The 23,781-nt window shown below is 51.6% G+C and overlaps 1 protein-coding gene across 1 annotated transcript; it reads right to left on the bottom strand.

Annotated features, from left to right (window-relative positions):
* Window positions 1-7,156: 7,156 nt before the first annotated feature.
* LOC135999307 (olfactory receptor 14J1-like) lies at window positions 7,157-8,116 on the bottom strand. The gene has a single exon (XM_065652868.1). It carries the CDS (start codon window positions 8,114-8,116, stop codon window positions 7,157-7,159), a length of 960 nt encoding a protein of 319 aa, XP_065508940.1.
* Between the last annotated feature and the right edge of the window lie 15,665 nt (window positions 8,117-23,781).

The following is a 23,781-nucleotide window of genomic DNA, read 5'->3' as shown; positions in this document are numbered from 1 at the left end:
ACTGGGAGGTCACACATACGAGACGAGCAATCGGGCCCAATCAGCATGGCTTTATGAAAGGCAGGTCCTGCCTGACCAACCTGATCTCCTTCTGTGACAAGGTGACCGGCTTAGCAGATGAGGGAAAGTCTGTCGTGGGGGAGTGAATCCACCACACAGGTGGTGGATGTTGTGCACTTAGACTTCAGTAAAGCCTTTGACACCGTATCCCACAGCATCTCCTGGAGAAGCTGCAGCTCATGGCCTGGATGGTGTATCTGCGATGGATAAAGAACTGGCTGGAGGGCCGGGCCCAAAGAGTTGTGGTGAACGGAAACAAACCCAGTTGGCGGCCGGTCACGAGTGGTGTCCCCAGGGCTCAGTATTGGGGCCAGTTCTGTTTAATCTCTTTACCAATGATCTGTATGAAGGAATCAAGTGCACCCTCAGTAAGTCTGCAGATGACTCCAAACTGGGTGGGAGTGCTGATCTGCTGGAGGACAGGAAGGCCACACAGAGGGACGTTGGCTGACTGAGGCCAATTGTCTGAGATTCAACAAGGCCAAGTGCCGGGTCCTGCACTTGGTTTATAACAATCCCCTGCAACAATACAGGCTTGGGGAAGAGTGGCTGGAAAGCTGCCTGGTGGAAAAAGACTCGGGGGTGTTGATGGACAGCAGTTGAACATGAGCCAGCGTGTGCCCAGGTGGCCAAAAAGGCCAATGGCCTCCTGGTGTGCATCAAGAATAGTGTAGTGGGCAGAACCGGGGCAGTGATCATCCCCTTGTACTTGGTGCTGGTGAGGACACAACTCGAATCCTCAGTTCGGTTTTGGGTTCCTCACTATAAGAAAGACCTTGAGGTGCTGGAGTGAGTGCAGAGGAGGGGACAAGGCTGTTGAGGGTTTGGAGCACAAGTCTTCTGAGCAGCAGCTGAGGGACCCGGGGGTGTTTAGCCTGGAGAAAAATGAGACTGAGGGGAGACCTTTTCACTCTCTACAACTACCTGAAAAGAGGTTGTAGCATGGAGGGTGGTGTTGTTCTCCTGAGTAGCAAGTGATAGGATGAGAGGAAATGGCCTCAGCTTGTGCCAGGGAAGGTTCAGAATTGATATTAGGAGACATTTCTTCATGGAAAAGGTTGTGAAGCAGTGGAACAGGCTGCCCAGGGAACTGGTTGAGTCACCATTCCTTGTGCCTTAGCACAGCTTCTAGGAGGATCTGTTCCATGATCTTCCCAGGCACAGGTCAGAGGCTGACAGGTCAGTAGTTTTCAGGATCCTCCTTTCTCCAGCAGAAACACTGCCACACAGCGCAGCTTGGAATGGACATGAGGAGGAAGAAATGTCACTCAAAGGGTGGTGCTGCGATATGAGAAATCATCCAGAAGGAGCATGAGATCAGTCCACCTCCTTGTGTTTCAAGGAACAGAGCACGAGAGTGGAGACACATCAGCCAATGTATGGGAACACCAGGGTGAGAGCAAGGGGAGGAAGCGAGATGGGTGTCTATAGCCTGCAGGGAAACAGAACCAGCTGTGGGACAGTGGAGGACAATCCGTGGTGGAGATGGCAAAGGGCACTGGCAAGGCTGGATGTCACCAAGACAACCCAAGTCTTTGTCCCCTTGGCTATGGCAATCATCTCTGCCACCAAGGCCTATGAGGAGCCATGTTGTCCTCAGGCACTGGGGCACCCCATGGCCTCCTTGCACACCCCAGTAAGGCTGGGAACTGTCACACCATTGTCCTTCACTCAGCATCACACAGCCCACATCCCCCTGCCCCAGGAGGAGCCCTGAGCAACGGGTGAGGGACAGGATCTGCCTTCCCAGGGGCTGGGGGTCAGGCCTTGGCCTCTCTGCTTCGTCCAACAAAACCAGGGTTTTCTCAGCACCTCAGCTGCCTGCACACGACCCTTTGTTTATCTGCCAGCATGGCCTCCAATTCTCTGCTCTAACGAGCCCCTGGGGAGGCTTTGCTGGTACTTGCCCTCAGTGGAACTCATTAATACTTCAAGGGACTTAGTACTTTTTTCTTCTGACGTTGACTTCTGGAAAGGTTTGTGCGATCTCCTCTCAGCACCTGAGGTTCAAGGATTTAGCACCAAATGCACCATGGGGCTCATCACACTGAAGAAAGCTCTAAGAAACCATGTCTCCTTGTAATTTCCTTCTAGTCTTGTACAGTTAATTAGAGACATTTCCTACTGTAGTTATGGAGAGTGATTTCAAAAACCTTCTAATAAAAATGACTTTTTTTTTTTTTTGGTAAAGGATATGGTTTATTTTTTTTCCGTGTGCAGAAGAGGTGATTGCAGCATTATCTGATATTGATCCAGGGTCTCTCCTAAGGAGGTCTGGACTGGTTGGAGAAGCTGTCCCTTGAGCTCTGACACCGTGTGGACAACCTTGCTCCTCACCTCCCCAGCCCCATCATTTCTCTCATTGGCCACCTGGCACTTGCATCCCTTTTCCTTACCCCAGACTTCTCCACTGCAGCCTGCAGCTGGATGTTCCAGCTCCTTTGCACCAGCTCCCACCTGCTCTCCTTAGAGACCTGGCTGCACACAGGCAAAGAGGGACTTTTCTTTACTTTTGAACAAACAAAATGAACTGATAAGAATCATGGTTAAAAGAAAACACACTCCTCAACTGTATGCCAAGGACAAACTGTCACCAATGAGGTTCACTGTCTCCAAGGCATAACCATGCAAGAAATGATCTAGACAGAAAGGAAATTAGAAAATAAACACAATAAAAGAGTTGGCTAAAGACAGAATTAGACAGACTACTGAAAGACAAGGAAGCTTTTAACTCCTTGAAGCTGAAAGCAGCAACTGGATTGTTGACAAGTGTCTGAGTGATCAAACAGTAAGGGCAAGGGAAATCCAGAGAGCAAGTGCTTGTGTGCAGATTGGCTGCTTGAAATTGTACTTCAGACATGGTCAGTTTAGTTAGGGCAGGAGGAAATACCTGAAGGATGAGAGAGGTCAGATGCACAGCCTAACAGAGAGAGTGCTGAGAAAGCAAATCTTGTGGAAGATCAGTAGTTGTCCTCTTGCTCTTAATGCACATCCTGAAAAGTCTCATTTTGATCTCATGGGAAAACACTGGTATTTAAAGTATTCAAAACAAAGAAAGGAGAATTACACCACCAACAAAGTTTGATGCTTAAAGTTGCAAGAAAGCATTTCCTTCACTCTACATCTTTCACTTGGTTTCTTTTTCCCTCCAATTTTAGAAAACCTCCTCTAGATTTCTGTCCCACCAAAGCCTACAGCATTAAGAAAGATAATCCATGTGTCTTGCACAGAGTCGAAGGCACCAAAAAATCCACTGCCCTGGACTGTCAATGCCACTTTTTACTCTTGGCACAGCGTGAGTCATGCTCAAAGCTGTTGGCCACTCTTGCCTGATGGAGGAAAGAAGAATATAAAGGTTAATTGAACTGTTCTCTTTGTAGATGGTCATGTTGACAGTGATCTCAACAGACCTGTGTTATCTGTCTTTCTATGTGAGTATAAGGAAAAATAAATATTTATGTAGAGGTAAATGAATAGTAAAATGCATAGGTGCGTCCAGTTACTCAGCAAAACACATTTCCTACCAGCACTGTCAAAGGAAGAATCTTTCTTCTGAAAAATTGCTGTTTTGATACTGTCTTTGTCACTCCGTCCCCTGCTCCACTGGCCACTGGGACCAGGGTTCCCTCAGCTGCCTTCCTTGTGCTGACAATATCTTTGGAGAAGCCCTCCTGGGGGCGCTCCCCTTGCATGGCCATTTCAGCCACTGCTCAGCGCTGGCTTTGCTGGCTCCATCCCTGCACCCCCAGGCCAGCTGTCTGTCTGTCTGTCTCCTGGGCAGCCTGTTCCCCTCCAGCCTCCCTGCACGTCCTTCTGCTGTTTGATCTCCTAAGTCAGAGGGTCGCTGTGCACCCATCCTGACCTCTTGCCAGGCCCTGCTCGACTCCCTGACCACCAGATTGGCTTCTTCCTGGGCTTTGAGGATGTTGTCCCTGAATATCCAAGAGAGCCCCTTTGTTCTCTAGGACAGCCCAAGGAGATCCTCCAGTAACTGAAATCAGTTCTCCTGCAGGACTGCACTGTTGTTCTGCAGTTGTCCTGCTTCTCCACCATCTCACGGTCACTGCAGCCATGACCGCCCTCATCCTTACATCCCCAGCCTGATCCACCTTGTCTGCCAGTAAGAGACCAGCCCTAGTCAGCTCGTCCAGTGTTTGTCTCAAAATGCTGTCTTCCACATCCTGCAGGAACCTCCTGGGTTGCTTGTGCCCAGCTCTGCTGCCCTCCCAGCAGACCAAGAGATGGTCCAACTTGCCATGTAATCCAGGACCTGTGACCATGAGGCTTCCTCCAAGGCAAGGGCTGTGCACGCCAGGCTCCCCTCTGCACAGAGCTCGTCTCCACCTCCTCATCCACCCGCCTGCCTTCCTGAGGAGCCCTGCCCACCCATGGCTGCCCTCCCACCACCGAGCTGTCCCACCAGGGCTCTGCAGTCCCCATGGGGAGCACGTTGCTGCCTGCCCAGCAGAAACGACAGTGCTGGGTAGCAAAGAGGAGAGGCAGGTAAAGGGGCAGTGTGTGGGAGGTTGGCTGGGAGGTGACCCCTGGTGCCAGAAGAGGATGATGCAAGGTGGGGCATCATGGGAGGGAGGTGGATTTTGAGGTCACGTCTTTGGAAACAACCCAACTGGGCATGTGGTGAGACAGGCCTGGTGATGTCACCTGGATGCTGGAAAACACCCCCAGCAGTGCTGAGAGCCTGGGAGATGGGAGATGCAGGAGAAGGGGAAGATGACACGGCTGGAGGTGGGTTGTGATGCCACTTCTATTGCAGTTACCTGGGGTAGATGTGGACAAAGCCAACATGGCCAGATTGTTACTTGTGAGGTCACCTCATGACAGCAATGTGATTGGCCAGAGGTAGGCAGGTATCATGAGGTCATCAAGGACACCAGACGGGAAGGCTGCAGAAAGATGAGTGAGCCCCTGGGGAGGCCCTGCCCTGGGCTGAAACCACCTGTACGTGCCACGGGAAACTGTGGGACATGCATGAGAAGCTGAGGGATGTGAGAAGGGACCAGCAGTATGAGCAGCTCCGTGTGTGCCAGCTGGGCCTCACAGGTGGCTGCAGATGTGACCAGGTTGGCCAGACTGCACAGAGGGGAGCACTGGGGACTGTCTGGGCAGTCAAGTCTTGCAAGGCCATCAGTGCCTGGAGGAGCCACCAGTGATGTCACTGAAGTCCCAGAGGACCAAGGCAATGGAATCCAAACTATCAAATTTGAGTGCAAGTGGGGAAAACCCGAGCCTACTGGGGAAAAAGAAACTGATGATGGCTATGAATTGTGAGGAGATCGGGGCAGAGAAATTTGGATCATGGAAATAGCCATCTGTGGAAGAGTGGGAAGGAGGGGGGTTCAAGAAACAAGCTGCCCATGGGGAGGTGGCTGGTCAGTGCTGTTCTGGCCAAATCCCCTGCCTGAACACCATGGTCTGTCCTGCTTAATAGACTGGTTTCAGTTGGGATAGAGTTACTTATATTCATAGCAACTTGTATGAGTTCGTTTTACATTTGTGATGGAAACAGTGTTGGTCCCACCCCAATGTTTCAGTCATTGCTGAGCAGTGCTTGCACAGTATCAAGGGTTTTTCTGCTTCTCACACCAACCCCACCAGCATGGGGGCTGTGGGTGCACAAGAAATTGGGAGAGGACATGGCTGGGACAGCTGAACCAAACTGACCAAAGGGGTGTTCCACAACATATGATACCGTGGTCAACAATAAAATCTGGGAGAAGAAGGGAGGGGAGGACATTCGGCGTGATGGTGTTGTCTTCCCAAGTAACCATTACATGTGATGGAGCCTGGCTTTTCTGAAGATGGCTGAAAACCCTCCTGCCGATGATGCAGTGAATGAATTCCTTAGTTTTCTTTGATTACATGCATAGATTTCGCTTTACCTGTAAAACTGTCTTTATCTCAACCCACAAGTTTTCTTTTGTGTTTCCAATCCTCCGCCTCATCCTGCTGTGGGGCAGTGAGTGACAGACTATGTGGTGTTGAGCTGCTTGTCAGGGTTAAACCACAAAACTAATTAAACTCTGCTCCTGGCTCTTTGCTGTGTGAGTGGGCTCACTATTGTGTGTGCGTTTGGGTGTGATGGCACGTACACACCTTCTTGGTCAATTCTAAGTGAGGCTAGCAAGGAGGAGGAGGACACCAGGATCTGGAGAACCCCAGGGTTGGAATGTCCAAGTGGGTAATATCTCTGAGTCTGGGCTGACCCAAACCCCAGGTCCACACTGGAGGGACCACAGGGGTGTGTGAAACTGCAGGTAGGTTCTACCCAGGATGTACAGACCACTCGTGCAACTTTCACACCAGATCAGTCTGAGAGGGGGAACAGGACAGGGTCAGTTCTGTTGCTCATGGTTGTGTAAGTGCTGCTGTTGGTGTGGTGGCTGTGAAGGTGCTGTTGCCTGTTGGAGCTGGTCTGTATCAGACTGTCTGTGTCCATCTTTGTTTCCCTGCAGATACCTGCATTTAGTGCTTTCCCTTTGATGACTCCACCTTGGGCCATGTCTCACTCTGTGGGGTCCTGTCACTGCCCACCTCAGGCACAGCCGGTCCGTGTGTATCTCATGGGCTCTCGGGCAGCTCCAGATTCCTCTCCGGGAGGATTGTCCTCTGCCCCATCATGCACTAGGACAGCCCAGTGTGGCTGTATCTCATGACCACTCCTCATCTCCACTGTCAACAGACAGCAAGGGTTGTGTCTTAAATCACAACTCTGTTGTGAATCAGCTTCCAAGGTGACATTGAGCTTTTTCCTCAGGCCCTTTTGAGGGAAATTCCTGGGCCCATTGTTGAAAACAGCTTTGGAAGACCAACCAAATCTTGAGGAACTGCACTCTGAAGATGTCGTTTTGTCACAGAGATGCTATGGGAGACTAAGCTCTGACACAGTGTTAGAAAAACATTTATACAGGTTTCAGGTGTTTTAAAACTATTTATAATGGGTTCATTATTCAGAATAGTGAGCTAAACATGAACAGTTATGTACAAACATAATAACCATAAATAACAATATGGGTAATGCTAACAAAGTAAAAGGGATAAAACAGGGTACAGGCCTGCATTGGGATACAATTAGACATCATTTGTGGACAGTGATGGAAAGATGGTCAGTATTGACAAAGGCCCATGAAATCACTTTCCTAATGGACTCCTTGAGCTCCTGGTTCCTCATGCTGTAGATGAGGGGGTTCACTGCTGGAGGCACCAATGCGTAAAGAACAGACACCACCAGGTCCAGGGATGGGGAGGAGATGGAGGGGGGCTTCAGGTGGGCAAACATGGCAGTGCTGAGGAACAGGGAGACCACAGCCAGGTGAGGGAGGCACGTGGAGAAGGCTTTGTGCCGTCCCTGCTCAGAGGGGATCCTCAGCACGGCCCTCAAGATCTGCACATAGGAGAAAAGAATGAAAATAAAACTCCCAAATACTACTAAGAGAGTAACCACAAGAAGCCCAAGTTCGCTGAGGTAGGAGTTTGAGCAGGAGAGCTTGAGGATCTGGGGGATTTCACAGAAGAACTGGTCCAGGGCATTGCCCTTGCACAGTGGCAGTGAAAATGTATTGGCCGTGTGCAGCAGAGTACTGAGAAACCCAGTGGCCCAGGCAGCTGCTGCCATGTGGACACAAGCTCTGCTGCCCAGGAGGGTCCCGTAGTGCAGGGGTTTGCAGATGGCAACGTAGCGGTCGTAGGACATGACAGTGAGGAGACAATACTCTGCACCATTTAAGAAACACACAAACAAGACCTGGGCAGCACATCCTGCATAGGAAATGACCCTGGTTTCCCACAGAGAGTTGGCCATGGATTTGGGGACAGTGATGGAGATGGAGCCCAGGTCGAGGAGGGCGAGGTTGAGCAGGAAGAAGTACATGGGGGTGTGGAGGTGCTGGTCACAGGCTATGGTGGTGATGATGAGGCCGTTGCCCAGGAGGGCAGCCAGGTAGATGCCCAGGAAGAGCCAGAAGTGCAAGAGCTGCAGCTCCCGTGTGTCTGTGAACGCCAGGAGGAGGAACTGGGTGATGCAGCTGCTGCTGGACATTTGCTGCCTATGGGCATGAGGACCTGTGCAAGGAGGAAAAGACAGTGACGGTTTAGATGAGACTTGTCTGGGAAAAACCAAAGCCATTTCCCACAGACCTTCTCACAAAGAGACCCTTTTTCCAGGAGAACGTCCTGGCTGGAGCCCTGGTCGGTGCTTGATGAGTGTGCAATGAAGAGCAGGGTCTCTGCCCAGGGGCTCTTGAGGAGTCAGCATGAGCCTGTGTGATGGGTGGGGCAGGGGCCAGTCCTGGGGTTCAGCTTTGTCAGATGGAACCGCTCCTGCTGCAGAAGGGACTGTCAGCATCTGTACCCGCAGGGCTGAGAAACTGAGATTGAGAGGTTTGGCATTTCTGAAGGTCCTTCTCCCCTCCCACCCTGGGGAGTGTTCTCGGGTGCCAGAAACCCTCAGCATTTCTGCTGCACTCAGGGAGAACAGAGCGAGTCCTGTGAGACCAGAGGATGCCTGTGGGTCAGTGCAGAGTGAGGGCAGCTGCTCTGTCCCTCTGTCTTGCTGCAGCTGCCCTGGGCTGGCACCTTTCTGAGATGGTGATCACACTGCTTTCATGTTACCCTGAAAAGCCACCGGGCACTGCTGAGAGCAGAAGGATGCACCTCAGACCATGACATGTCTCACCCTCTCCTAATGTCTCAACACCCCACATTTAGCCCAGAAACCGCTCATCTCACAAACCCAACAGCATTTTTTTTTTCACAGCAGCTCCGTATTTCTCCGTGGGGCTTTCAGATAACACAAGGATGCTGTAGGACAGGTTTGCATACTGGAGGGTAGTTCAGAGCATCTATGGAAACCCCCAGGAGATATCCAAGTGTCCTAATGATGGCATTTGATTAAAGGAGTCTCAGCTCATTCCCCAGCCCCACAGATTGCATTGCCCACAGCCCCACAGGGCAGAGCAAAGCTGGGACACGTGTTCCCATGGACACACCTGCAGGAAAGGACCCACAAGATCAGGCTGTGACTCTGCAGCTGAAACTCCCATCCCCAGAGAGCCTGACAGCAAGAACCAGATCACAACAGCAGTGACCCAGAGCAGTGGAGCAAGAAGGAAACTGCGGTGAGGGTGGGTGTGAGAGAGGCCAGGGCAGAGGCAGCCGGGCACTCCGACAGCGTCACCCTTCCCCAGCTGTGCAGCCACCTCCCACACACCAGCATTGCCGGGCAGCTGCTCTCAGCCCCTGTGCTCTGCAGAGGGAACTGGAGCTCTGGCTGCACAGGAGCTGCTTCATGCCTTGGAGCCCCCGGCCCTGAGGGCAGAGGCTTTGCTGGGTGGGAGAGGAGGTGAGGGGGCTGCTCACAGGAGGCATCTGCACTGCAGGGGATCATACAAAGATTTCTGAATTCTCCCTCCCACAACATTTCTGGTTTTGGTTTCTTCTTCCCTTATCACATCTCTGCTGTCTGGAGATTTTCCTCTTGGGAGGTGTTTCCCTGTCCATGTCTCTTCCCTGTTAGTGCTCACAGATCATCCCATGCTCTGTGCCCTCAGGCTGGCCCTACAGATCCTGCCTGTTCACAGGGCACTGCCTGGGGGCATCTTCCTGTTTGCAGGTTGGGAAATAGGACAAGTCAGATAAAGGCTGAGGGGTGCAGCAAAGGTGATGCAAGTGCTGTCCATAGGCAGAGGGATGGTGAAGGGATGTTATCAGCCTTCTGGCAGACATACTCATCACTCAAATTTGCAGTTCAGGAGTCTCAATGACTTTTTTAAGCATGAGGGCTCATTTTCATTTTATCCTTTACTGCACACCCCACCCCTTGGGATAAGAAACTGAAAGGCAGGCTCAGGAAAGCTCCTTATCTGTCTGCTAATCCTTGCATTGATCTTGTCCTTGGGGCATACCCTTGGAAAACTCCTGTGGGTGATCTGGAGCTGTGAGGAGCCCTGACCCACACAGCAGCCTCTCCACAGCAGAAGCACCTTTCCTGCCCTGATAGGGGTCACTACTTCTTCCACAGCTTCTCCCCACAGCCCCGTGGGGATCTCCCCGGGCAGGCTGAGCGCTGACCCTGGCAGGCGGCAGAGTCCCTGCCCCGGCACAGCCCTGGGGTGCAGGGACCCTGCTCTGCAGATGCACATCTCTACAACCATCCCTGGGAGAAAGAAGCCATCATGTCCTGTCCCTCCGATGGTGCAGCAGGGAAGCCCTGCTCTGGGGAACATCCTCCTCAATATTAGAGACACTGAGAGAGCCCTCCTGAAAAGTCTCATAAACTGTAAGAGGTACCAGCTTTAGATCTTTCCAGGAACTGCAACTGCATTGCCCTGGAGCCAGAAACTTACTATGCTAAGGGCTGTGAGGATTATTCTCCAAGTGAGCTCTCATCTGTCCTCCCACCCCAGACTGCGTTCCCCCTGTCACCCTGGCTCCTCTGCCCTCGGTGCTGCAGGCAGAGCCCTCAGCCCTGCTGCGCTTTGCAGAGGAGCTGCTCCTGGGCAGAGCTGTCTCTCTGCAGCGCTGCCGCTTGCCATGAGCTCCCTCTGTCCCAGGAGCCCAGCCCAGCTCAGCAGCACAGGAGCAGCCCACGATGTCCCTTCCTCTGTCCCCTCTGGGCTCCCTCCCTCTGTCCCTGGGGCTCCAGGGGCACATCCTTTGAAACAACCTCAAGTAATCAGTGATGTAGATTCTCTCTCTTCAGCAGTGACACTTCTTGCCATCATTGTGTTCTTTGTATTAAAAAATAAATTGGTATGGGAATCACCTTTTCTTGTCCCATCATTAGGCAGGACACCAGGAATGTTACAGCAAAGGATCTAATTTTTCCAAGCTGGGGGAGGAACATGTTCCCCGGAAAGAATTTAGGCATTATATTCTGGTTTTATACTCCTAGGTCTAGAGAGAAATTCAGCAATCTTTGGCCATCCCGTGTCTGTGCTCTGAAGCAAAGCCTTTGCACACATGGGCTCTTGGACACTTGGTACCAGGTTTCCATGGGCCGACTCAGAGGTTTCCTGGTGCCACAGCTGGGGTGGTTCAGCCCAGATGTGAGGCAATGTCCTCAGCCAGGGACCTGACTGGGGGAGCTGGAGCTGTCAGTGTTGCAGACAGAGCTGTGACAGGGATGGAATAAACTGCCAAGGCAGGGTGGCAGAAGTTAGTTCATCTGGTCTGCAAGCACAGAAGCCTCCAAGCACAGCAACGGTCCAGAGCAAAACTCAGTCTAGACCTGTAAGGCAATTCAAGAGCCTTATAATGAGCTGTTACTACTGCAGGAACAGTTAAAGGAGAAACAAACAACTTGTAGTTACTGATGAATTTAATAAGGGAAAGAAGTGATATTCTCTGTGTCTCTGGTCCTCCATCTTCACCAGCAAGCTCTCCCAGGCCTCTGTGGCTGGAGGCGGAACAACCGGCAGTGGATGGGGATCAAGTCAGGGGTCCCTGGAACTAACACAATCCTTTCCAGTCTATGGGACAGGAGGGGCAGCATCCCAGGAGCTGAGACAGCAGGACCATGTCACACTGAGGCCACTCTCCAACATCTTGGAAAGCTCATGGAGACTGGGGGGACTCCCTGACCACTGGCAGCTCTCACACATTACGTGCACTTTTCAAAATTGGCCAGTGGGCGAGCAGGGGAACTAAGGGCTGTACCCCAGAACATGGCCACTGGGACCTCATTTCTGGGTGTCTGAAAGAGAAGGTGATGGGGTTTACCCAGGGCAGGTTGTGCCTGTCCATCCTCTTTGCTTTCTGTGAGGAAAGGACAGGGTTGCAGGATATGGGGACAGCAGTGGTGGTCTGTTACCTGGAAGTCAGCAAGGCATTCAGCATCATCCCCTGCAATATTCTTGTGTCCAAGGTAGGATATTATGGTCTGTGTCAGTGTGTAAGTAGACGGGTAAAAAATAATCTGGATGTTTGGGCCTGGAAAGGTGCTATAGAAAGGGAGAAACTTTCCAATCCTGAGGACAGTCAAGCCCTGGAAGCTGTTTCCCAGGGGTGCGCATCCACTCTGTCCCAGAAAGTGTCCAAGATGTGTTTGGATAAAGCCCTGAGTAATCTGGTCTGACCGTGCTTTGAGCAGGAGGTTGGTCAAGACACCTCCCGAGGTCCCATCCAGCCTGAATGATGCTGTCCATTCATTCCCTTCATGTTTTCAATTTAGGGACAGCTTTCAAGTTCTCCCTGGCCACAGGAATAATTCACATGAGGTGCAGGGCTGCTTTACAAGTGCCCCCAAACAGCCCTGACCACATCTTGTGCATCCCTTTTCATTTGCCCCCACCCAGGTTCTTCTGTTCTGCTGTCCTCATGCCCACCTTGTTGATCCTTTCAGAGCAGGTTGCTCAACAGGTGTCAGCATCCATGTACAGAGTCTGCACACCAGCCAGGCAGCAAAGCCATCGTTACAGAAATGGAGACGAGGCTTTTGACCAGTTCCTTGCACCCACGAATCGCCACAACTTGTCTGCTGAGATTCTCGGGAACACCTGAACTTTAAGTGCAGAGCATGCGAGTCCTCGTTGGGTATCCTGGCCTGTCTCCTGACCCATGTGGTGCTTCAGGCTGTGAAGAGAATCAAAACCAACTCTTTGGCTGGGGTAGTTTCTTTTTACATGTGTCACGAAGGGCAGATGAAGGGAGCTCAGAACTCCAGACTCTGTTGCACCATTGGAACTTCAGAGACTGGAAATGCAGGTGACGGTGTGTGTCAGTGCACACCACATAAACATTCTGGCTTCCTTTGTGCCTTTGCACCTACCTGGGATCTGTTCCTTGTCATTCTTTGGTCAAAAAAGAAATAAAACTGCCCTATGTCACCTCCCCTCACACCAGAAAAAAAGGGGAAGAAGCATGAAAGAGGGGTGATTTCAGGGCAATTCTCTCCTAGGATGTACTTTTTAAATGATAAAACTAGTAGAAGTGAGAGAAAAAGCTCTTAAAAAGAACTCCATGCAAGAGGTCAGCTACTGAGACGTAGCAGCTCTTTTGAGAAGCAAGAATGACTGTTGGGAATGAAATTAAAAAACTTTAGTTTATCATCATCATCATCAAGAATAAGGAATTCCGTGTTATTCTTATTAGTGACTGTACCACTTTTCAAAAACTTGAAGAAGACACTTGAGATTGTCTCTATTTTTTGCTGGCTCCAAAATTGAGCCTGCTCAGATTTTGAAAGGACTGCTTGAAATCTCTGCAACTCAGATCTCTACAACTGTCTCTCATTGAAGATCTTTTACCCCAGAAAGGGGAAAACTCCCAATGCAGGCTCAAACCAGTACCCAACCTGCCTGGAGAGCCAGGTGAGTGGTGCCACACAACAGCCGACCTCGGAGGAAGCTGGAGGTGATGGGAATTGAAATGGTTTTGACTCAAATCATGATTTAGGTTGGAAAAGACCCTTAAGGTCATAAAGTCCAATCGTAAATATGACACTGCCAAGCCCACCCATTACACCATATCCCTAAGTGCCATGTCTACACATCTTTTCAATACCTTCAGGGATGGAAGCTCCAATCCTGAGCTGGCAGGACAACACTGTCTGCAGTTACACATAAGATACCTGTCATGGCTGTGACTTCAGAGTTTCTCACACCCTTCACTGAGCAGGGCAGGTGTTGGGAGATGGGCGCACACTTCAGTTTCCAGATGCCAGGACAGAGCCCAAGCCATCCTGCCCTTGGCCTCTGGCATCCCATTTCTTGAGATGCAAAGCTGCTGGGCCTTCTGTGGATAATCATGTTAAAATGCATCAATAATCATTCAAGTCTTTGTGTAATTTCTCTAAGAGTGTCAGTATTAAAAATAATAATAATTAAAAAAATAGAAAAGGGTTCATCTGCCTACATATAAATACCTGCAACACAGCAGTCTGCATCTGTGGCAGCCCCACGACCAGTGCCAATCCAATAGGTATTTGCAGTATAAGGCACGACACCCCATCCGTAAGTACATATCTAAGTGGTTCAGATGAAGGGTGGTCTGGCAAAAATCACCCTGTTCCTCCCCAGGTGCACGGACACTGTTCATGTGCCTCTCCAGAGAGTGGCAGAAGCCGGATGTCCTTCTCGGGACAGACTCCTTCCAGGAGAGACACAGCAATGGGGGTAACTCCTCAGGTCTTCATGGCATTTCACTCGGCATCAGTTTTTATATATTTGGTTTTTTCCTGAGACTACTCTTTCTGCACAAATGCTCACAAAAAGACACCCATTTAGAAAAACATGGTCATAAAGGTGCTGTGATGGACAAGAAATCTCACCATGAGCTCTGGAGGAAGGGAGGAAGATGATAATAAGCACCAGGAAGAACCAAGGAGCTCAAGGCCTCTTCTGAAGAGTGAGAGGCCCTGAGCAGCAGTGAGCGGCCACGTGTGGTGTGGGAGGGTCAGGGGATGTGAGGTAGAGAAGGGTGATGGCTGATGACTTCAGCAAATCCTTACAACCATGTCTGAGCCTGCAAGTGGGATGTGGCTGATGTCTGCGGGTGGAGGAGGAATAGGAGAAAGACTTTGGGGGATCCTGGAAAGAAGGCAGGCTTCTCTTGGACTAGTCATATATGGCAGTGACATTTGCATGCTGTGGGCATGGCTGTGCCTGGGAGATGGGAATGGCTGCTGCTGGGGGGGCTGTGCTCAGGCATGGCCCATGAGCTGACCTTGCTCTGCTCCTCTCTTGCACTCCCCATGCTTGGATGGTCCTCAGGAATCATCCATGAGCCCGGAGGAAGCACCAGCCTCCTGGAGTGTTGGCCCATTACTGGAGGACACGAGTGAAAGGTTTGTGAGACACATGGGAGTGCAGGAAGACACGGGTCTATGTGTAGTAGTAAACGTGTTAAAGAAGAAGACCTAAAGACCATTGGCTGATTGTGCTAATGTGGAATAGATTGATTTTTCTTTTTTATTTTAGGGCAACAGAAGAAGGAACGTGTGCTTTCAGTGCTGGGGCATGGATCCAAAGAGCGGATTCAAGCAAGTTTGGGACCAGGACAGCTCAGGTGATTGGTGACCATTGCAGGTCTATGAAAGAAGCTGCATGGGTTTGGGAGACCTCACAGGCATTGCCAAACCCTCAGAAAACCAGAGCCTTGTAGTAAAAGTAACAGCACTTGGCACCAAACCCACACCCAAACCATAAATACCCTCCCAGTGACCACAGGCAGAGCCTTGAGAAACATTTGACTGAAAGGGTTTCCTTTGCCAGGCCCTGGGGGTCAGGGCTTGGCCATTCTGATGCTAAACAACCATGAAGGGCTGACAGGGCACCAGAGCCACCTCCACATTGCCCTTACCACCTCTGACCATTGTCTCCAGGCTTTTCCTTCAGCAGCCTCCAGGGACAGGGACTGCTTGTGTCAGCGATGGCCCCTCATGGGGTCCCAAACACCCTCAGAAACTTGGGGTTTGTTTCTGCCTTTCACTTCATTAGAGGTTTGTCCATTCTTTCAGTAGCTGCAGTTCAGGACCATGGCAGCAGAGGGCTTGTTAACATCCAAAATGCTCTTACAAGGCTCTCTGCAGCACTTTGCTAAAGGCGTCAAGTCTGGTGTGGATGATTAGACAGATTTCAGAACTGTAGCCAAACAGTGAGCATTTCCTTAATAAGTAGTCATAAAGCCAAATTTCTTATATTTCTGTCCCCCTCCCAATGCCCTCATTGCCAGAACAACTGGTATCAATGTCCACTAAATATTGATCTAGAGAATCTCCTGATAAAGACTGTATGTGTCAGAAAAGTGAGTGCCTAAAGCACCACTTGAGTGAGGAGACAGGACAGGACACCCCAAGAGGAATCACACAACTCTGGACCCAGAGGTGGGAGTTCCTGGGAATCTCAGGTGCCACAGCACAGCGATACTTGTGTTCAGGGAGCTGGTCAAGTGACCCATCTCCTTTTCTGTAATGGTGTCTGAGTTTGCTCAGGTAACTTCTGACTTGAGCCCCATCCACTCCTGGCTGTTCTCCAGACTCCTGCCTTCAGGAACAAAGTCCCAGGAAACCTTGCTGGTGGAGATGGAGGCAAAGAAGCCATGAAGTACATCAGTCCTGTCTAATTCTACTCTTACGAAGTTCAGCAGCAGGCCCACGTTTGCCCTGTCTATAATTTTACTGTAAGGAAGCAATGTCAGCTCATCTGACAAGGTTTCTAAATTCCTCCTTTACAGCTTCCCCTGCTTCTACCTTCTGTGTGCTGCCTTTTTGCCCTGGAGCTCTGTCAGTTCAGACAAGCAGCCTCATGATGTAAAGTCTTCTTTTCATGGGTACTTGGAGAGATCATTCTTGTGCCTGGAGCAGGCTATCCTGTAAAGCTTCTCGGGTTTCCTGAGCTCCTTCACCCTTCAGACCTACTTCCATGTCACCACCTTTATTGGCCGCCGTCTCCCAGCATGTCAAAGTCTTCTCCTCTGGAGCCCACCAGCCTGTGCTCTGCTGCTGGCCTTCCTCCCTCCCCTCTGGTGCCTGGAATCCCACTGTTGCCTGGTCACCACAGCCAAGGTGGACACTGATGTTCACATCCCTCACCAGCTCTTCTTTGTCTCCCAGTTCCAGATCCAGGTGAGCATCACCCTTGTTGTCCCACCAGGCAGCCACGTTAAGAAGTTGTCCCAAGATCCTCTGGACTGTTGGCACCTGCCGCTTTGCCTGGCCAGCGAATGTCAGGGCAATTACAGTTCCCCATAGGAACCTGCTCATTGACTTGTGACTTCCTCAGGTTACTAACAGAAGATCTTTTCCATTTCTTCTCCATGATCAAGAAGTTTGTAACATCCAACATTTTATCACCCTGTGTTGGGTTTACATGGCAAAGTCTTGGAACTGGGGTGAGGGTGGGTATGCTACAGTTGTCACCTCTCTGAGAAGAAAACGGGAGTTTGATGTCAGACAGAGCCGATATGAGCTGGCTCCAAGATGGACCCACTCCTTGCCAAATCTGAGCCACTCAGGGATGTTGGCAGCACCTCTGTGATATTGTATTTGAGAAAGGGTAAAAAATGCTGCACAACAGCAGGTAGGAGAGAGGAGGGAGGAAATGTGAGAGAAAAAACACTGCAGACACCAAGGTCATATCCCATGGGACCCAAGCAGGTCCCTCAGCAGGCCAAAGCCTGCTCTCCTGAAATCCTGCTCTTTGCCTTGTTAGCATCTTCCAGGAGCCTCAACTCCACTTTCCCATCCCTGACTGTTCCATCCCTGACCAACCCTTTCTGGTTTGTAAGTGTGAAGTCCCACAGGGCACCTCACCTCACTGACCCCTCAGCCACCCGTGTCAGGAAGATGTTGTCCATGAGCTCCAAAACCCTCCTGCATGGCTGGTACCTTGCAGCTATTGGGATATCTTAGGTCTGCCATGAGGACACTGCCTGGAAACAGGAGGCTTCTTTCCTTTGTCTGAAGGAGGCCTCATCTAATTCCTCTTCCTCATCAGTGAGTCAGTAGCTGATGTCCACCCACCACAACACTGCCCATGTTGTTCTGCCCTCTCACGCTGACTCCTCAACTTTCAGCTGATATACTCTGTCCCCAGGCAGAGCTCCACACATTCCTGATGTTCTCCCACACGAAGGGAAACTTCCCCTCTAAGTCCAGACCTCTGGCATTACGAGCACTAGCCCCCCAAGACCGCAAAGTTTCTCCTGCAGGTGATATTCGTAGTGTCCTGTAACTCCTCATGATGTTATCTTGGGATAGACGCTCTCATCAGGATAAACCGTCTGCATGTAAACACTAACAGCTGGAGCTCCTTCTCCCCTTGGCTGTGGCTGTTGTCTCCAGCTCTGATGCCTGTGAGGAGACACCTTGTCCTTACAGCACAGGGGCCTCATGGCCTCCTTGTCCCCAGCCAGGAACCTGGGAGGTGTGGGACCATAGTCCTGCCCTTGGCCTTGCACAGCCCCACATCACACTGTCCCAGGAAGGGCCCTGGGCAACGTGGGAGGGACAGGATCTGCCTTCCCAGGGCTGGGGGTCAGGGGTTGGCCCTTTGATTAATGAAACACATCCAGGTTTACTGATCATCAGAGAGACCTTCACCTTGCTTGTCCTGACCTGGCATCTCTGCCTCCAGTTTTCTTCTCTAATCAGACCCTGGGGTCATTTCCTCAGTAGTGTTCCTCAGTGGGACCCATTAACATTACAAGAAACTTTGGAGTTTGAATCTGACTTGGACTTCTTGAGAGGTTTCTTCAGCTTCCTCCAGGGTCTGAGGTTCATGGACTCAGCACCAAAGCCACCAGATGGGTCATTAAAGCGCCTTGGGCTGCTCCTGTGCTGCTGAGCTGGGCTGGGCTCCTAGGACACAGGGAGCTCATGGCAAGCGGCAGCGCTGCAGAGAGACAGCTCTGCCCAGGAGCAGCTCCTCTGCAAAGCACAGCAGGGCTGAGGGCTCTGCCTGGGGATCTCAGGGAGACGAGCAAGGCAGAGAGAGATGAAAGGTGGTCAGGATGGGGAGGATGACTGAGAGCTCACTGGAGGAGAAATCTTTGCAGCCCTTGCCATGGTAAGTCTCTGGGTGCAGTGCAATGCAGCTGTAGCTCCTGGAGGCATCTCCTCAAGTTAGCACAGGCACAGCTTGAGGGATCTGTGAGGAGGGGGCTCTTGTCAGGCAATTTTGAACAGCTGTGAAGCTGGGTGAGCAGCCAGGGGTGCCCAGGGCTGTCCTGCAGAGCAGGGTCCCTGCACCCCAGGGCTGTGCCGGGACAGGGACTCTGCTGCCTGCCAGGGTCAGCACTCAGCCTGCCCGGGGAGATCCCCACGGTGCTGTGGGGAGAAGCTGTGGGGGGAAGGAGCGACCCCTATCAGGGCAGGAAAGGTGCTTCTGCTGTGGAGAGGCTGCTGTGTGGATCAGTTCTGCTCACAGCTTCAGATCACCCCCAGGATTTTTCCGAGGGGATGCCTCAAAGAGAAGATCAATGCAAGGATTGTCTAGACAGATAGGGAGCTTTCCTGAGCCTGCCTTTTCAGTTTTCTATCCCGAGGGTTGGGGGGTGCAGAAAAGGATAAAGTGAAAATGAGCTCTCCTGCTTAAACAAGTCACTGAGACTCCTGAACTGCAACTCAGAGTCATCAGTACATCTGCCAGAAGCCTCATAACATCCCTTCAGCTGCTGCTCTGCCTCTGCACAGCACCAGCATCACATCTGCTGAACCCATCAGCCTTAGTCTGACCTGTCCTGTTTTCCAACCTGCAAACAGGAAGATGCCCCCAGGCAGTGCCCTGTGAACAGGCAGGATCTGTAGAGCCAGGGTGAGGGCACAGAGAGTGGGATGGGGTCTGTGAGCGCTGACCGGGAAGAGACATGTACAGGGAAACACCGCCCAGGGGGAGAATCTCCAGACATCAGGGAAATGATCAGAAATGAGAGGAAACTAAACTCAGAATTGATATGGGAGGGAGAACACGTAAAACTCTGTATTATCCCCTGCAGTGCAGATGCCTCCTGTGAGCAGCCCCCTCGCCTCCTCTCCCACCCAGCAAAGCCTCTGCCCTCAGGGCCGGGGGCTCCAAGGCATGAAGCAGCTCCTGTGCAGCCAGAGCTCCAGTTCCCTCTGCAGAGCACAGGGGCTGAGAGCAGCTGCCCGGCAATGCTGGTGTGTGGGAGGTGGCTGCACAGCTGGGGAAGGGTGACGCTGTCTGAGTGCCCGGCTGCCTCTGCCCTGGCCTCTCTCACACCCACCCTCACCGCAGTTTCCTTCTTGCTCCACTGCTCTGGGTCACTGTTGGTGTGATCTGGTTCTTGCTGTCAGGCTCTCTGGGGATGGGAGTTTCAGCTGCAGAGTCACAGCCTGATCTTGTGGGTCCTTTCCTGCAGCTGTGTCCATGGGAACACGTGTCCCAGCTTTGCTCTGCCCTGTGGGGCTGTGGGCAATGCAGTGTGTGGGGCTGGGGAATGAGCTGAGTCTCCTTTAATCAGATGCCATCATTAGGACACTTGGATATCTCCTGGGGGTTTCCTTAGAGGCTCTGAACTACCCTCCAGGATGCAAACCTGTCCTACAGCATCTGTTTGTTATGTGAAACCCCATGGAGGAGCACAGAGATGCTGTGACAGAGAAAATGCTGTTGGGTTTGTGAAATCAGTGGTTTCCGGGATAAACGTGGGATACTGAAACCTTAGGAGAGGGTGAGACATGTGGTCTGAGGTGGGTCCCTCTGCTCTCAGCAGTGCCTGGTGGCTTTTCAGGGTAACATGGCAGTGTGATCAGCCTCCATCTCAGAAAGGTGTCAGTCCAGGGCAGCTGGAACAAGACAGAGGGACAGAGCAGCTGCCCTCACTCTGCACTGACCCACAGGCATCCTCTGGTCTCGCAGGACTCGCTCTGTTCTCCCTGAGTGCAGCAGAAATGCTGAGGGTTTCTGACACCCAACAACACTTCCCAGGGTGGGAGAAGGAGCTGTAGAAACGCCAAACCTCTCAAACTCATTTTCTCAGGTCTGGGAGTACAGATGCTGACAGTCCCTTCTGCAGCAGGAGCGGTTCCATCTGACAAAGCTGAACCCCAGGACTGGCCCCTGCCCCACCCATCACACAGGGTCAGGCTGACTCCTCAAGAGCCCCTGGGCAGAGACCCTGCTCTTCATTGCACGCTCATCAAGCACCGACCAGGGCTCCAGCCGGGACGTTCTCCTGGAAAAAGAAAAGGGTCTCTTTGTGGGAGGGTCTGTGGGAAATGACTTTGGCTTTGCTCTGAGAAGTCTCCCTTAACTTGTCACTGTCTTTTCCTCCTTGCACAGGTCCTCATGCCCACAGGCAGCAGATGTCCAACAGCAGCTCCATCAGCCAGTTCCTCCTCCTGGCGTTCACAGACACACGGGAGCTGCAGCTCTTGCACTTCTGGCTCTTCCTGGGCATCTACCTGGCTGCCCTCCTGGGCAACGGCCTCATCATCACCACCATAGCCTGTGACCAGCACCTCCACACCCCCATGTACTTCTTCCTGCTCAACCTCGCCCTCATCGACCTGGGCTCCATCTCCATCACTGTCCCCAAATCCATGGCCAATTCCCTCTGGGACACCAGGTCTATCTCATATATAGGATGTGCTGCACAGATGCTTTTGTTTCTCTTTTTCATTTCAGCAGAATATTTTCTTCTCACCATCATGTCCTACGACCGCTACGTTGCCATCTGCAAGCCCCTGCACTACGGGACCCTCCTGGGCAGCAGAGCTTGTGTCCACATGGCAGCAGCTGCCTGGGCCACTGGGTTTCTCAATGCTCTGCTGCACACGGCCAATACATTTTCACTGCCACTGTGCAAGGGCAATGCCCTGGACCAGTTCTTCTGTGAAATCCCCCAGATCCTCAAGCTCTCCTGCTCAGGCACCTACTTTAGGGAAGCTGGGCTTATTGTGGTTACTGTCTGTTTAGGATTTGGGTGTTTTGTGTTCATCGTGCTGTCCTATGTGCAGATCTTGAGGGCCGTGCTGAGGATCCCCTCTGAGCAGGGACGGCACAAAGCCTTTTCCACGTGCCTCCCTCACCTGGCCGTGGTCTCCCTGTTTGTCAGCACTGGCATATTTGCCCACCTGAAGCCCCCCTCCATCTCCTCCCCATCCCTGGACCTGGTGCTGTCTGTTCTGTACTCAGTGGTGCCTCCAGCAGTGAACCCCCTCATCTACAGCATGAGGAACCAGGAGCTCAAGGATGCCCTGTGGAAACTCGTATCTAAGTGTTTTCTGAAGCAATAAACTGCACATCTGCTTCTACATAGCAGTTTTAATGTAACTACTTACAGACCCAGCCTCTCATCTCTATTTTCTGTTGTTATTGATGTTTTTTTTAATTGTGATAACATTGTCATCCCCTTTCTAAATTACTTTCTGCTTTTCTTTTGTAACCACTGGGTGTATAAATGAGGAGCCATGATCTGTGGGTATTTAAACAAAATAAAGGGTCCCGTAGTGATGTGTTTTTCACTATATCCTCCCTGCAAGGCCTGTTTGGAGCTGCAGGGACAGTTCCTGTGTGCATGGGAGGAGGAGAAAAGAGTCCAGCCTGGCAGCCCTGCCAGGGAGCACCAGCGCTTGGCCTTCCAGAGCTGTTCTCGTTCCACTCCCACACTCTCCTTCTCATCCCTTGTGTTGGTGCAAGGCCTGAGTGCTCTGGCAGCCTGGTCACCGTCCTGCTGTGTGTCAGTCCTGTGAGCGCAGGCAGGGACAGGCCATGGGCACTGCTGTGACAGAGCTGGCCTCACAACAGCCTTTCCAGAAAGAAAGGTCATCTCCTATGGGTAGGGCCTGAAGATTTAGCTCTTCTTCCAAACCTTCTCTCAAAAACATGCCCAAAAAAATGGCCACAGAGGAAACACCAGTGTACAGCTGCACAGTGTGTGTGTGCAGGGCTGGGCACTCAGCAGTGTCCTCTCACAGCCAGGCCTCCTGCCAGAGACCTGCAGGACCAGCAGAGCAGGGGCTGGGCTGTGCCCCTGTGCACTGGACACCCCGCGGAAGCTGCCCCAGGGCATCGTCATGGACTGGCCCCTCACAACCACCTTTTCCAGCCTTTCACCACAGCTCAGAGTTCTTTGTCCCTCCATGGAATCACACTGAATGAGTATTTCAGCTGTTCATGTTTGCATTGTTTAGATGAGATGTGAGCATGCACATCATGTACGAGAGGTGACATGAACCCGAGTGAGCACAAACACCATCAGCTATTCCTTGGGGTTCCATGAAGGCCTGTGAGACAGACAGTTTATTGAGGTCACATCATGTTGGGACTAATATCCCATAGGAAACCACCAGAATGCAGCACTGTGATGTGCTTCCTTGTACCAATGTCCGTTCCTAATGATGAGGGACATCAAAGATGAACGCAGAACATGGAGACACACCATGGGGCTGAGGTGCCTCCCATCCTTTGGGATCAGGAACAGGAGCACAGAGAGACACTGTGACTCCTGCTTCTGCGTGTAAAAGGGAAAGTGTCCAACCCTGAATATCAAAATGTGTTTTATGAGTCCACGAGGCCAGCTCAGATGTGGACACCTGACAGAACCTGACATTTCTGTGTGTGACTCCAGGGACAAACCCCAGTGGCCTGGTGAGATTCATCTCAGCTCCCTTGGACAGGCTCATCTCAAGTGTCCCTATTTGCTACATCACCTTTGCCATCTCCATCACATGCTGTTCTACACAGTCCTACACCTGCCCCTCTTTCCCTGTGGGAACTTCTGGATTGTGGTCTCAAAAGTGACAGAGTAACCAGAGAGGTTCAGAGGTCCCTCAGAAAGGCAGACGTCAAACCCATCTTCAAGAATGGCAGGAAGGAGAACTGGGAGAATTACAGGCTGCTCAGCCTACGTCTGTCCCTGGGAGGGGGACGGGTCACATTCTCCTGTACCATCAGTTGTAGGACAAGGAAGGGATTGCTGAACCCAAAGTGGCAGGGGAAAGAAAGGCCTGTTGTGTACATGGAGCTTTGCAAGGCTCCAGACATGGTCTCCTGTGGTGGCCTTAGAGCAGTTTGGTGAGATCTGTGATGAAGATGTGGATGTTATGACGTGTGGGAAGGTGGCTGGATGACCAAACCCAAATATCATCAGTGGTACAAAGTCCTGTATTTAGCCAGTTTCTAGCGGCATTCCTCAGTGATGAGTACTTGGGCCAACTCTGTTGAACGTCTTTATTCTCCCCGTGCATCATGTCACGGAGCACATTTTCAGCTCCTTTGTGGATGATGCAAAGCTGGGCCTAGA

Source organism: Caloenas nicobarica, chromosome 28, assembly GCF_036013445.1.
Source record: "Caloenas nicobarica isolate bCalNic1 chromosome 28, bCalNic1.hap1, whole genome shotgun sequence".
NCBI classification, from domain to species: Eukaryota; Metazoa; Chordata; class Aves; order Columbiformes; family Columbidae; genus Caloenas; species Caloenas nicobarica.
Note: the sequence above shows the minus strand (reverse complement) of the source record. Positions and strands in the feature narration are given on the sequence as shown.